Source organism: Hippocampus comes, unplaced genomic scaffold, assembly GCF_001891065.2.
Source record: "Hippocampus comes isolate QL1 unplaced genomic scaffold, H_comes_QL1_v1.1 scaffold74, whole genome shotgun sequence".
Classification (NCBI taxonomy): Eukaryota; Metazoa; Chordata; class Actinopteri; order Syngnathiformes; family Syngnathidae; genus Hippocampus; species Hippocampus comes.
The window spans coordinates 392,910-406,357 of record NW_017804812.1 but is presented as its reverse complement, the minus strand read 5'-3'; the positions used below and the strand labels follow the sequence as shown (position 1 = coordinate 406,357).

General features: G+C 49.3%; 3 protein-coding genes across 4 annotated transcripts in view; 2 read left to right on the top strand and 1 right to left on the bottom strand.

Moving 5' to 3' along the window:
- The window catches only part of sema4gb (sema domain, immunoglobulin domain (Ig), transmembrane domain (TM) and short cytoplasmic domain, (semaphorin) 4Gb), a 19,313-nt gene extending 14,106 nt beyond the window's left edge, over positions 1 to 5,207 (top strand). The window contains exons 4-15 of the mRNA XM_019865133.1: positions 494 to 556; positions 648 to 746; positions 835 to 928; positions 1,037 to 1,150; positions 1,222 to 1,376; positions 1,991 to 2,166; positions 2,538 to 2,676; positions 2,754 to 2,976; positions 3,138 to 3,253; positions 3,347 to 3,501; positions 3,693 to 3,754; positions 3,831 to 5,207. Of these exons, the coding sequence (XP_019720692.1) occupies positions 494 to 556; positions 648 to 746; positions 835 to 928; positions 1,037 to 1,150; positions 1,222 to 1,376; positions 1,991 to 2,166; positions 2,538 to 2,676; positions 2,754 to 2,976; positions 3,138 to 3,253; positions 3,347 to 3,501; positions 3,693 to 3,754; positions 3,831 to 4,792 (2,358 nt within the window). The 3' untranslated portion in view covers positions 4,793 to 5,207. The remainder of the gene's footprint in view (positions 1 to 493; positions 557 to 647; positions 747 to 834; positions 929 to 1,036; positions 1,151 to 1,221; positions 1,377 to 1,990; positions 2,167 to 2,537; positions 2,677 to 2,753; positions 2,977 to 3,137; positions 3,254 to 3,346; positions 3,502 to 3,692; positions 3,755 to 3,830) is intronic.
- A 1,244-nt stretch (positions 5,208 to 6,451) lies between these two features.
- Positions 6,452 to 7,330, bottom strand: mrpl43 (mitochondrial ribosomal protein L43). The gene is made up of 3 exons (XM_019865148.1): positions 7,058 to 7,330; positions 6,889 to 6,995; positions 6,452 to 6,700 (listed from the first exon to the last, which is right to left on the bottom strand). Exons 1-3 carry the CDS (start codon positions 7,186 to 7,188, stop codon positions 6,498 to 6,500), a joined length of 441 nt encoding a protein of 146 aa, XP_019720707.1. The 5' UTR covers positions 7,189 to 7,330; the 3' UTR covers positions 6,452 to 6,497.
- A 453-nt stretch (positions 7,331 to 7,783) lies between these two features.
- On the top strand, positions 7,784 to 13,080 carry twnk (twinkle mtDNA helicase). 2 transcript variants are annotated; one of them, XR_002167633.1, is made up of 8 exons: positions 7,784 to 7,922; positions 8,528 to 9,146; positions 9,452 to 10,154; positions 10,288 to 10,636; positions 10,722 to 10,863; positions 11,172 to 11,493; positions 11,802 to 11,896; positions 13,011 to 13,080. XR_002167633.1 is itself a non-coding variant. In XM_019865106.1 (6 exons), the coding sequence occupies exons 1-6, from the start codon at positions 7,840 to 7,842 to the stop codon at positions 11,487 to 11,489; spliced, it is 2,214 nt and encodes a 737-aa protein (XP_019720665.1). In that variant the 5' UTR covers positions 7,785 to 7,839; the 3' UTR covers positions 11,490 to 11,602. The 2 variants fall into 2 exon arrangements, 1 of the variants encoding a protein (XP_019720665.1); XM_019865106.1 differs by lacking the exons at positions 11,802 to 11,896; positions 13,011 to 13,080 and having other exon boundaries at positions 7,785 to 7,922; positions 11,172 to 11,602.
- The last annotated feature ends 368 nt before the right edge of the window (positions 13,081 to 13,448 follow it).

Below are 13,448 nucleotides of genomic sequence, written 5' to 3'. Positions count from 1 at the left end.
TGGAAGCAGAACGAGCGGCGGCTTTTTGTCGCTGAAATATCAAATGCTAGATATCCATCCATCCATTTTCTGATCCGCTTATCCTGACAAGAGTCGCGGGGGGTGCTGGAGCCTATCCCAGCCGTCTTCGGGTAGTAGGCGGGGGACACCCTGAACCGGTTGCCAGCCAATCACAGGGCACACAGAGACGAATAACCAACCATCCGCGCTCACACTCGCACCTCCGGACAATTTAGAGTGCCTGCCATGCTTGTTTTTGGAATGTGGGAGGAAACCGGAGTACCCGGAGAAAACCCACACTGGCCAGCGCTGGAATTGAACCCGGTACCTCTGCACTGTGAGGTCGACGCGCTAACCACTGGACCACTGGGCCGCCCTAATACTATATATATTTTTATTTATTATTCGAATGTTGGCCAACTCCAACTCCGAACACCAAGGCGGTTTTTATATCGGGTGTGTGGACCGTCGTTCATTCTCTGACTGTTGCCAGATTGACTGGGACGCGTCCCCCGAGCAGAAGAAGCAGTGCCTGAACAAAGGCCGGGACAACAAGGTGCATCCCGCGTACTCCGACTCGCCTCGCTACTGGATGACTTCTCCAACGTTGACGTCGTGTGCTTTTGTTTGTGTGCGCGTGTGAGCAGACCGAGTGTTTCAATCACATCCGCTTCCTGCAACGCTACAACGAGACTCACCTGTACGCGTGCGGCACCAACGCCTTCAGGCCTCTCTGCGCGTTCGTCGTAAGTGCAGCCGCGACTACGCCGAGTTCCGTTAAAAAAAAGTACTGGGACGCTGACGGGCAACGTCTCTTGTCTTCTCCCCCGCGAGGATTCCGAACGCTTCGGCTTGCCGGCGAGCTTCGAGGACGGCAGAGACAGGTGTCCGTATGACCCCGCCAAGGGCTACACGGGCCTCCTTGCAGGTACGCGGCCTGGTTTTTAGATGCAAAATGCATCCAAATATGAACACCGAGTGGCCAATGTGTGGTCCTGCAATTTTCAAAACCGTTGTTGTGCCTCCTCTCGATCAGATGGCGAGATGTTCACGGCTTCCCAGTATGAGTTCCGCAGCTCTCCGGACGTGCGCCGCAACTTCCCCTTCCCAACGCTTAGGACGGAGGAAGCGCCAACCCGCTGGCTTCTGGGTGAGCGCGTTACCCCGTCCTATCCGGATTCTCCACCACCTCCGCACTCTGACTTCCCGTTCGGCTTCCAGAGGCGGATTTTGTGGGCTCGGCCCTGCTGCGGGAGAGCGTCAACAGCTCCGTCGGCGACGACGACAAGATCTACTTCTTCTTCACGGAGAGGAGCCAGGAGCAGATGGCGTACCCCAGCCGGACAAAGGTGTCCAGGGTGGCGCGGGTTTGCAAGGTCGGAACGCCCACCCTCGGCCAGCTTGCCACATTTCACGTGCAATCAGCGTCTTCGGTCCAGACGGCGAGCTCCACTTCCTGTTTATGTTGCTTCGTGCGGGAGTCACAGTCACATGAGGCCTAATATTGTCCCGTTTAGCACATAACATGCTCGCCAACAAAGTTATTGTACACTTACGCGACATCATTTTTATTATTGTTGTGGTTGTTATTATTGTTTTAGGTGCACTTAAGCAACACGCTTAAATCACAATTCATAACTACATTTGGTTTGTCGCTCTGCGGACACAATTCTAAGAAGGCTGTCTCTTCCTCGCCGTTACCGTGGTGACCCACTCAGAGGTCCCTTTAGGACATGTGACCTCGTTTTTGAGAAGCAACTCTCATCAGTGCAGCCCTTGGAGGAAAAAACGGTCAGACACGCAGCCGCTGCAGCTTCACTCATTCAGATAAACCAGCGACAATTTCAATACCAAGCGGGCGTAGAGCTGCGACTCTTGAATGTTAAATTCCTCGCGCTGGTTGCGGCCTCTCGCTCATATTAGCGATTGTTGCTAAGCCACACCGCAGAAATGGAGACGGGTCCAAGCCATGTGTCCTCTTTGTCTGCAGACGGACTGGGGTGGTCAGAGAACCCTGCAGAGGAAGTGGACCTCTTTCCTCAAGGCCCGGCTAGTGTGTTTTGTGCCCGAGTACGAGCTGTACCTCAACGTCCTGCGTGGTGTCTTCGTCATGCGCGGCAGCGACGCGCAGAGCAGCTTCTTGTACGGCGTCTTCGGCCTGGAATGGTGAGAGATTATGTTCAACTCAATGGTTGAAAAAAAAAAATCACTTCAAACAACCCTCAGGCAGCTTGTGCTTATTGATGTTAGTACGGATACTGCAATTTTATTTGTAGCTGCTACATGTGATCAGACAATAACGCACAATGAACCTACACTCATTGCTTTCTGTAGGTGTAAAAAGCAGGATTAAACAGTAATTCATATTCGGTGATCTCAAGCAAAAACTAGACTGAGCTAGTGGCAAATATAGTAGCGCAGGAGGCAGAGCAATCATATTTCGAAAATCTGGACCAAAAAAATCAGTAAAATGTCGAAATTTTCACCAATGTCCTGTTTCAAATGCGTCAGCTCTGTACTTTTCTGTTGCCTGTCAGGAAGAACATCAAAGCGTCGGCCATCTGCCGGTATGCCTTCTCAGACGTGCAGAAGGCCTTCGACGGGCCCTACATGGAGGTGCAGGACTCCAAGTGGAGAGAGTACACAGGCAAGGTCCCCGAGCCAAGACCCGGGTCTGTAAGTTAACACTCAAAACCGCCCGAATCCTCACACGAGCAAAGAGGAGACCTCAGCAGGCCTCGCCCCGTCTTCAGTGCATCACGGACGAGCACCGATCCCGGGGCATCAACTCGTCGCGAGACCTCCCGGACGGCGTGCTGACGTTTGCGCGGAGGCACCCGCTCATGGCCATCCAGGTGCGTCCGGCCGGGGCGCGGCCGCTCATGTTCAAGAGGAGTGTCAACTACGTCCGCATCGCCGCGCACCAACAGCCGGCGCTGGACGGAAACGTCTACACCGTCCTCTTCCTGGGAACGGGTGAGCGGTTGTTTGGGCGCAACTTGTTTGTAGTTCTGGACGGATTTGGGCTTCTAACACTTCCGAGTTCTGTTTTTGGTATCCAACCCCTTGACTGATGATCCTTACTCCAGAGCAGTTTGAAAATATGGTACTTTAGACGCGGTTATGTCCTATTCTAGATGACGGCTGGCTGCACAGAGCGGTGGACATTGGGGGCGAAATGCATATCATGGAGGAGCTGCAGCTGTTCGATCAAGGCCAGCCCATCGAGAGCATGGTCCTCGCTCCGGCCCTGGTGAGCCTCGCCACTTTGTTTTTTTTCCCCCACGTCGGAATGCCGACATGACGCCGTGAACGTATTCGCAGCATGCCCCGTTTTGTCTCGCAGCGGCACGTCTACGTGGGCTCCCACTCGGGGGTGGTGCAGATCCCCATGTCGGCTTGTCGGAGGTACGCTTCCTGTTATGATTGCGTCTTCGCCAGGGACCCCTTCTGTGGCTGGGATGGCCGGGAGTGCGTGGAGGTGTGGTCGCGAGCGCAGAGGTGAGGCCTTTAATGCTGTAGTTTCACTGAGCAAAATTTGGTAGGCATTTGTGTCATGAGTAGACCCACAAAAAGTCTCAAGAAGCCGTGCCAGAAAATACGTACAGGAAATCTGCCATTTTTTGGTTTGAAGCAGCCATTTTATGGTGATTTCCAAAAACAGAAGTTTTGGTGTTATCGTCTCATTCCAGGTCGAACCTCACCCAGGACATCCAGAGAGGCACCAGTGGCTGTAAGGAGAATTCGGGAAACGGTATGTGTTCATTCACAGTTTTTATATTGATTCTGGAAATTGATTCTTATGCCGTTTTATCTCCCGGGCTCTGCAGTGGTCCACCGGAGGCGCTCGGTGATGGCGGGAGATGACGTCCTCCTTCAGTGCGAACTGCGCTCCAACCTGGCGATGCCACGTTGGACGTTGGACGGCAGGGAGCTGCGGGGTTACGGCGTCGATTCGGGTTACCGCGTGGGCACGGACGGCCTCCTCATTATCGGGGCTCGGGGCAGGCAGAGTGGCTCGTACCGCTGCTTCGCAGTGGAGAACTCCGTCTCCGTCCTGGTTTACTTGTACACGGTAAGGGTGCACACGGATTCCTACTTTGCGGCGGAGGAGACGACGACGACGACGGCGGCGGCGATTTATCCGTCCACGCTACCCGGCACAACGGCGGCGATTGACCTGTCCACGGTTGGGCGGGCCTCCCCGTCGCTCGCTGCCCCGCTGCCCGCCGGGCCGCAGCTCCACGCCTACCGGCACATGGAGGCCGTGTACATCTGCCTGGTGGCCGTCCTGGGCGGGCTGTGCCTGGTGCTGTCCGTGGTCTTGCTTTACGTGAGCTTCTGCACCAGGCGGGTTTCTCGCAGCCGAAAGTTCTCCCAGCAGCAGGGTCTGCACATCCTGGGCTCCTCGGAGAGGAAAGGGAGCTCCCACGTGGAGCTTCAAACCATCTCCAACGGACGTCAAGGACGCCGCTCCATCTCGGTGCCCGCTTTCGGAGACTTCCTGCAGATCGTTCCCGGCGAGGGATCGCCGACGACCGGCACCCCGCCGGCCGCCCCTCCGCTCCCCTTGCCCCCACCGCTGCCCGACGCCGACTACGCCAACGGAATGTCCGCCACGCTGCCCAGCGTCCTGCGCAAGATGAACGGCAATAGCTACGTGCTCCTGCGGCAGGTGGACCACGATGGGGCTTCGCCGCTTTACCACTCCTTTACCGAGGAGCTCAACCGCATCCTGGAACAGAGGAAACACACGCAGCTGGATCTCCAGCCACACGAGAGCTCCATCTAAGAGGACTAAGGTACTAAAAAAATAAATAAATAAATAAATAATCCATGCAAACTCCGTCCAGGTAGGCTCCACCTAGACTTGAACCCGGGAACTTTGATAGCACACACGCTAACAACCTGGTTAGCGTGCTGCTTCAATCAATATTTTTTCTGGATATTGAAAAAAAGATTGCCAGAAAAGGTCATTTGAGTAGGTCAGGACCATTCTTTTCAGCAGCTTCCATCGTTCAAAGCATGTCCCCGTTGATGTGCACTGCTGACACGAACAACACGGTTACAGAGTGGAACTAGTTTACAAAAAACAGTTTTGCCAAATGTGGGATTTCTTCAACCCTTTCAGCGACTATTTAATTTGATTCAGCTAAGAAACTGAGCAGAATCATTTTCACATTGTCCCCCCCCCTCCCCCCACCCACGTATGACGAGACGCGAGCTTCGAGGAAGGCGATCACAGAATGAGCCGCGCTGAAATTGCCAAAGACGTGGCGGCCATCCTTTTGCAAAAAGCATTCATTTGTTGTTGAGAACTTTCCATCTGAGTCATGTGCTTCCCGCCTGCAAATGCTTTGCCGAGGTTTCCTGCCTCATCTGTACAGCTCGACATGACAAAAGACTGTGACAGAGCTGGGGCAAGTGGAGTTGACTTTACATATGAGGACCAGCAGAAAGACAGGAAGTTTGATGGCTCATTTTAGGATGGTCAATTCTTGAACATTTAAAATGTTAATTTATTAAGTTTCATGTTTAAAATAAATGTTTTGAGAAAAAAAGAGATTTGTATGAATTTCTGCAAAATACTGAGAGAAAAAGCTGTTTCATAGCTTGTTTGTCTATACACATCACCTGCAGCAAACCTGAAAAATATTTTTGAATTTTGTCAAATGAGACTGAAAATGTTGATGCCAATTCAGATTTTTCCAGGACAGGGCTCCTGTTTATTTAATGGCACTTTGGTGCCAAGTGATTTCATTTCCTGCAGGTACTGCGATGTCAGGTAAGCCGAATATTTTTTTGTTCACTTAGTGTGGGTTTTAAAAACAAGCTGGAGGGCCACAATCCAATTTTGCAGCAGGGAACGGACCCCACGAGGCCTCGTTGAGTGACAGAGTGCTGTGGCGTCGCCAAGCAACAGCATCTTTATTTTGAGCCATGCCGTATGTCCAGCAGTGGTGCTGCTCCAGCTGTGCAATGACCTCCCAATGGCATAAATTGAAAACTAAATCATCTTTATAGGCGCCTTGGTGGAATTTGAAACTATGGGAAAGACCCTTGAAGCTTTGTCATACAATCGGTACTGCAAGCACATTAATAAATATTTTTAAATGAATACTGTACCTCTCTGACACTGTCAATCTAAAGTCATCTTAATTATGTTATATTGGATCTGAGCTGCCATTGTGAGACATGTCAGTCACAAGTAGCCGTAAAAGATGCTTTTTTTCCCCAGCAAAATATATTGCATGATTCAAACAAATAAAGCTGTTGAAGGCCGGTAAAATATTTTCAGAGTGGCATCAGTGTAGGGGATGATGGCTCAGGCCTTCACTCTGACAAGCTGTTCAAACACTATGACACTGAACCGCCAGTGTTTGCACGACAAACATTTAGACCACAAATAAATATGCGACACAGAAAGGGCATCCAAGCGATCACAGGAAAATACTGTACACAAAAACTTTTGATTTAATATAACCAATTCCAAAATGTCACACTTTGTCATCATTCCGAGGGGTGAGGGGACGGTTGGTGAAGGGATGCCACAGGCCCTGGATGCTGGGGTTGTCTGTGTGGAAGGGCTTGCGAAGGCGGATCACGTCCAGGCCCGACTGATTGGTCAGCCTGGCTAGAACCTCAGACACCTGTGAGGATGTTTTGCTCGCCACAATCTCTTCCCTCACGTTGCCGTTTACTGTCGGGTGGGATAACATCAAAATTAAACGCCACTCAGCCCAAAAGAATAAATCAGTCCAGGCAAACAAACGTCTACGTAATCCATCACAATGCCATTCAAGTATATGTATTTCTACTGAAATACAGCGTGAGTAATTTAGCCAACTCCCGAAAAAATGTTAAATATTCATAAGCACGTCTACTCACAGTATTCGGCCACTATTTTAGGTTTGCTGCACGATTCCGGGGACACATACACGACGGTGCCAGGGTTCTGTTTGGCGTAATCCACCACTCCATCTTCAATAAAATCTCTGTTTAAAAACAATTATGGTGTTACAACCATCTAATGTTTTGCATAGGATGTTTTTCTTACCTGACACCTAGCGAGCTGTGGCCCTTTTTGGAGAAGATGATGGAGATCCGCTTAAGCTGGCACACATAACGTCCCACGCCGTTTTGGAGGACGCTTTTCAGGAAGCGACTCGGCGTCCCCCTGGATGTCATTTAATCTATTTTGTGGCTAAAAACCTCCAGAAAAAATGGAAAACGACTCGATGAGAGGAATTTAAAAAAAAAAAATCGAAGACAAGTAACATTGACAGAGGACGCCTGGAGCAGTGCGTCAATCTTTTAACTCCGGGTGAAACAAAAAAAAACTGTATTGTATCGTGTATTGTTTTGTTCCGTCAATTACATCACTCCGGGTAAAACGAGTCTTACGCAGTCACACATGTTTTCACGCTTAATGTATTTTTAAAGACTTTAGTGAGCATGTGCCACCAGTAAGATTTCATTTAAAAATAATACAATCGGAATTTTATTTTATAATGCCGACATAGTGCTATTTGGATACCTAAACTGTCGAATTTAAAATATCGTTTAATTCCGTTTGGTGCACGTTTTGTACGGACTTGTAACGGTCCTTGTATGGTACGTCAATTTTATATTTCCGGGTGAAACTGTCGGCAAAAAAGGCATATAGTTTTCGCGGCTTAAGCCGTTTTCACAAGTTTAGGGATCATGCAGCATCACTTTTATTTTTATGAAGGTGTTAGTTTGTTTTTATAATTTTTTAAAATGAAAATATAAATCCCTGTGATTGGCTGACATCTTAAATTCGGTGCCTTAATATTTTTGTGCCAATATCACACGGACATGTTTTGGAGAGGAACCGAAAAGCCCGGGTTCACGCATACGCATGGAGGACAAGATGAGGACGTATACAGGCGGCTGAAAGCGTAAGATGCTCAATTTTTGACACTAAAATGGAGTTTATTGTTAAATTGCACAATTCACACGTTTTCTGCTCCGAGACTGTTTGTTTTTTAATTATTCCTCCACACTTTTTGTAATTCCACATTTTTTATGCTGTTCAAATAATTCAAACTCAGGAGGCTTGTGTTCTCACAGCCCCAAATTCAGAGTTTTCCCAATAATCCACATTTTACACACACACGAAGGCTTTGAAGTGAATTAGACACAATGGCTTAGCAGTGAATTAGACATTTAGAATCAAACAAATAAAGTTCCTCTTCTTTTTTATCTGTCAAACCGTTCATTTCATTCGAGACATTTTGGAAACTATTTCCTAAATTTACCTAATTTACCCATTTTTTTAGTATTCCGCACTTTCCATATCAATATTTTCAAATGAATGGAGAGTTTTTACATATCTACCATACCAGGATTTCACTAGATGGCGCCAAAGTAATCTTAGTGTGTATCAATGACCAAAGCTAAAAAGAGCGTAAAGAGTTGAAATCAAATGAATTATGAAGGATACGTTCCAAAAATATTACATTTTCTTCCTGTGACGGTTAATGTCTCTCGCTGTGTTTTGCAGGATCAATCCACTTTGTCCGATGTGGAGGAGATTGCTTCTGAGGGGTCTCTCTCAGGTGGGGACCCCGAAGTTTCCCTCCCCAAGACATTTTTCATCCCTTCGTTTCCTGATTCATAGCAGAGGTCCTGGGTCTTTGTGGGCTTTTGCAATACGGGACACTGGCTCCTTCTTGTCCAGGGCGTACAAAAAAGATGCCAAATTCACAGTGGACTTCCCAGTGAGCACCGTCACAGTCGCAGATATCAAACAGTACCTACGGTCCAAAGACGTCCACTTCCACGATGGCTTCAGCTGCCTGCACGTGCCCAGCATCTTTGTGGCCGCCGCCTCCAGGGCTGAACGCTTCTCTCTGTTTGTGGACAAGACCACCGGGCAGTTCATGTGCATGGACACGCAGGTGGAGGGGAGCTGGGAGGACCTCCAGGACTGCTTGGAGGTGATGCAGGCTGAGGAGCGAGATTTCCTCAACCCGGAAGTGCTCTTGGGCTACCCCGAGAGTGCCGAGGAGCTGGAGCAGAGCGAGAGGGACGCCAGGGAGGTGAGCAGCATCTGGTCTGCTTCGGTGCCCTTCTCGGATCTGACTGAGGATGAGGTGACACTCATCAGAACCATGTTCCAGGTACGGATGGTCAACATTACTTTACAATAAAATCTCCCTTTTTCATCGTAAAATCACATTTATAGTCTCAATGGATTTTTTTTTCTCCCTTCAAGTATAGATTAAATAATATTATTTTTGAGTTATTTTTCTGTCAATAAAAACACTAGTCACCAGCAAATTTAAATCATAGATGACTTCATTTGTTCTTCAACATATTTTGATGCCTATTTTAATATTTCATTTTTTGCATCTCTGATTTAAAAAAAAATTCACCTGTGTAATCAGATTTGACGTGTTTCGCGCATTTATTTATTTTTTGGTAGATCACAAAGATCTCCAACGCAACAATGAAGAAGTTTGGCGTCAGGCTGTTCAAGCCCACCAAGAGTCTGGTTTTCCCCTGGCTGGGTGGTCCCAATTCCTCCCTAAAAGGGCTGAAGCTCCTTTCGGCGCAAAGCGCGGCCGACGGCGCCATCCGTTACAACGAGGCGACAGTCCCCAAGTGCACCTCCTACACCAACCTGTTTGGCCTCCCTTTGCTGAGCCGTATGGACGCCAATGTGGTCCTCACGGGACACGAGCTGGACACGCTGGCTGTGAGCCAGGCTACGGGATTAGCCAGCGTTGCCCTCCCGCGGGGCGTGGGCTGCCTGCCGCCCGCCCTGCTCCCTTACCTGGAGCAGTTCAAGCGCGTCACGCTGTGGCTGGGCGGCGACGTGCGCTCCTGGGAGGCCTCAAAGATCTTCTCACGCAAGCTGGGCCTGCGGCGCTGCTGGCTGGTACGGCCTGGTGAGTTCCGGCCCTGTCCCGGGGAGGCCCTGGCACAGGGAAAGAACCTAAGCCGCATCGTGGCGAGCGCGATCCCTGCCGCGCACAAGTCCATCGTGTCCTTCAAGCAGCTCCGCGACGACGTGTATGGGGAGATGGTGAACACCGAGCAAGTGGCTGGTGTCAAATGGGCACGTTTTCCTGAGCTCAACAGGATCCTAAAGGGACACCGCAAGGGAGAGCTCACGGTTTTTACAGGTGAACAATTGATCCATTGCGTGTGAGAGAAAATGACAGGAATGGCTGACAGAAGTTGTGTGAATTACCCCCTTTGCCATCCTCTCACATGCCCATTAAGATGCATTCTGTGTTGTGTCTCGACGTCGTGCAGGTCCCACGGGAAGCGGGAAGACCACCTTCATCAGCGAGCTGGCCCTGGACCTCTGCATGCAGGGCGTCAACACACTTTGGGGCAGCTTCGAGATCAACAACGTGCGTCTGGCCAAGATCATGCTGACGCAGTTCGCCGTGCAGCGGCTAGAGGATAACCTGGAGCAGTACGACTTCTGGGCGGACAAGTTTGAGGAGCTGCCGCTCTATTTCATGACCTTCCATGGCCAGCAGAACATTAAGGCGGTTCTGGACACCATGCAGCACGCTGTCTACCTCTACGACATCAACCACGTGGTCATCGACAACCTGCAGTTCATGATGGGACAGGAAAACCTCTCGGTTGACAAGTGCGTGAGCGTTTCCAGAAGCTTCAGGGGCTGAAGCAGCAAGCGGCTCATCAGCCGAGGTTATTTCTGCTCTTAAAACTTCCAGGTTTGCCGTCCAGGACCACATCATCAGTGCGTTCAGGAAATTCGCCACCAACTCCAGCTGCCACGTGACGCTCATCATTCACCCGAGGAAGGAAGACGACGACCGGGAACTGCAGACGGCCTCCATATTTGGCTCGGCAAAGGTGCTAGCTTGCTTTTTTTTTTTCTCCGTTTTTCCCATTGAGTGATAGACAGAGACAGCTGAAAGCAGGAACAAAATACAAAAATAGTAATCGGTGCACCTGCTAGGCTGTCGCTTTAGAGATGATAGACCTGGAGAAAAGAGAAAAATCACTTCTTCACAAGATAATCAAGTTTGTTGGTCTGTGAATGTGAATTTAAGAAATTGACAACTGTTGATTGGACAAAAAAGAAAAACAACACATGAATAAAACCCGACGCAAAACTCACTTCACATCATGTCACCGCGATCACTTTTGTGACCCGACAGGCCAGCCAAGAGGCGGACAACGTGCTCATCCTGCAGGAGAAGAAACTGGTGACGTGCCCAGGCCGCCGTTCGCTGCAAGTGACCAAGAACCGCTTTGACGGCGACGTGGGGGTCTTCCCGCTGGACTTTATCAAAGCCTCGCTCACGTTCTCGACGCCCGTCAAGGGCAAACACAAGTTGAGAAAGGTCGCCATCAAGCCCGAGGAAGACGAGGGCGACGAGGCTCCCTCCAAGAAGGACACCGTCAAACGAGGGAAGGCGGAAAAACAGCAAAGTAAAGCGCCAAAGTCATCACGTGCTGCTACCGCGAGTGAATGAATAGGTGACTACGTACTTCGTTACAGTATGCCAACCCCGATCATGTGACTACTACTGTGACAATTTATACACTGACACACCTGCACATATTTTTAATAAAATGTTTCATCTTGCGATTGTCTTGACGAGGTCTGAAAATTGGAATTTGAGTTGTCTGAAGTTCCCTGCACCAATCCTTGATTCGCAGATGCATGAAACCCACATGTCGGCCAAGAGCTGCAGGGGCTGGACTGATTTGAAAATGTGATCAAGTCATGCATGCCAAGCTTGACATCAGCCGACGCCCATTTCAAATCCTGGCTTCCTCCACAGGAACTGATAAGATCGCCGAGATGTAAACTGCATGCATTTGGAGTCTTTAAACGGCATCAGCTGGAATGAGAATGTATGTGAGGCAAGTGGATGGGGTAAGGTCAACTTGGTCCACATTCAGGGCAATGTGCTCTCGGGTTACCCAGCAGGGCCCATTTTGGGGGTGAAATGAGCTGCAGAGTTGTTGACTAATTCTAGTGCAGCTATTATGTACATCCGACACGCTTTGGAATGCTGCAAGCTCACTTGAGCGTCTGGAGCCGACTGGCCCGGGGGGTGGCGGGGGAGAGGGAGGGGGGCGACTGTAAGTGGCTTTATTAACTGCACAGGCATATTTGCCTGTCATTTAGCTGGAGCACCACACCCACCAAGCAAAGGGAGGTCGTGTTGGGCATGTAAAAATGTAGGTCACCTCAACACATGCAGGGTGTGCCAGCCATGTCTTATGATTTGCAAGAAACGCGGGTGTTTGACATGCAATGTAAGGTTAGGTTTAGAATAACACATTCTCTTTGTTTGTGTGCTGCACAAACAAGTCTGCGCCGAGGAGGTCCACCATGCGTGACCTCCTTTTGGCATAATTAGAATGCGGAGCAAAGAACAGGTTTGTTCCGGAAACAGCCTGGAAGTCCAAAGCTCTTCTCGGGCACAGGAATACATTTGCAGCAGGGCGTTCAAAATAAAAGCAGAAGCTCAAATCAAACTTGAAGGTGGACACTTTGATGTCGTACACATACTATAGCATTTTTCATTACCTTAACATCTCTTCAAACTTTGGCACTCAAAGCAAATAAAAACACTTTCACTTTATCATACAACAACCAAATTGGCAAACAGAATGATACATAAACCTAAAACGTTCTCTTTTGTCTGTCTGAAGTGTTGTATTGCAACCCATAAAAGTTTTCCTGCAACTTTATTGCAAACCTTCAGCTGACTGAATAGAGCGCATAACAATTGGTTTTATTGTTGGGATATGCGGATGTGTCTGTTTTAATTTTGAAAGGCACAACCGGATGCATGTTGCTCAGTTCCCTGCTAACTTAACTGCTGCTTGCCCCAGAACCCATCAACAAACTCTCAGTAACCGTCACTCTGTGCGTGGCGCCGTTCGCGTCGAATAATGGAGTGTCACCCACGTGAAAATGTGAAAAAGTCACAATGTGGGAGAACTTAAAGTTTTGTGTCTGTTTTTTTTTTAATCAACAGAAGCAGCAACAGCTGAACTTGGATTTTGGGGAGCGCGGCGGCTCCCCCGGACACTTTACCGTCGTCAATGGTAGGTGAGCTACTTTTTGTCTCTCAAAAATGTGTTAATATGTTTGTGTTTTGGCACTGTAAAAAGTACGAAACGCGTCGTGCGTAGCCGACGGTGAGCAAGTCGCGTTAACTCTCCCTTCGTCGTCGTCGTCAAGGTGTGTGCGTGGGTTCAATATTACCGTGTGAATGAGCTCATGTGACCCAAGGGACGTACACGCGTATCTATGTTTTAGCATTTAAACGTGATAGACCCCACACGAAAACGAATAAGCGCATTTCTTGGCTTATTGTGTGTCGGGTGCAGGAGATGACCAGCACACACTTAAAAGATATCCGTTGCAGTACCAAGATTGACTTGTGAGGGGCACTGTGGTGCCACCTGGCATA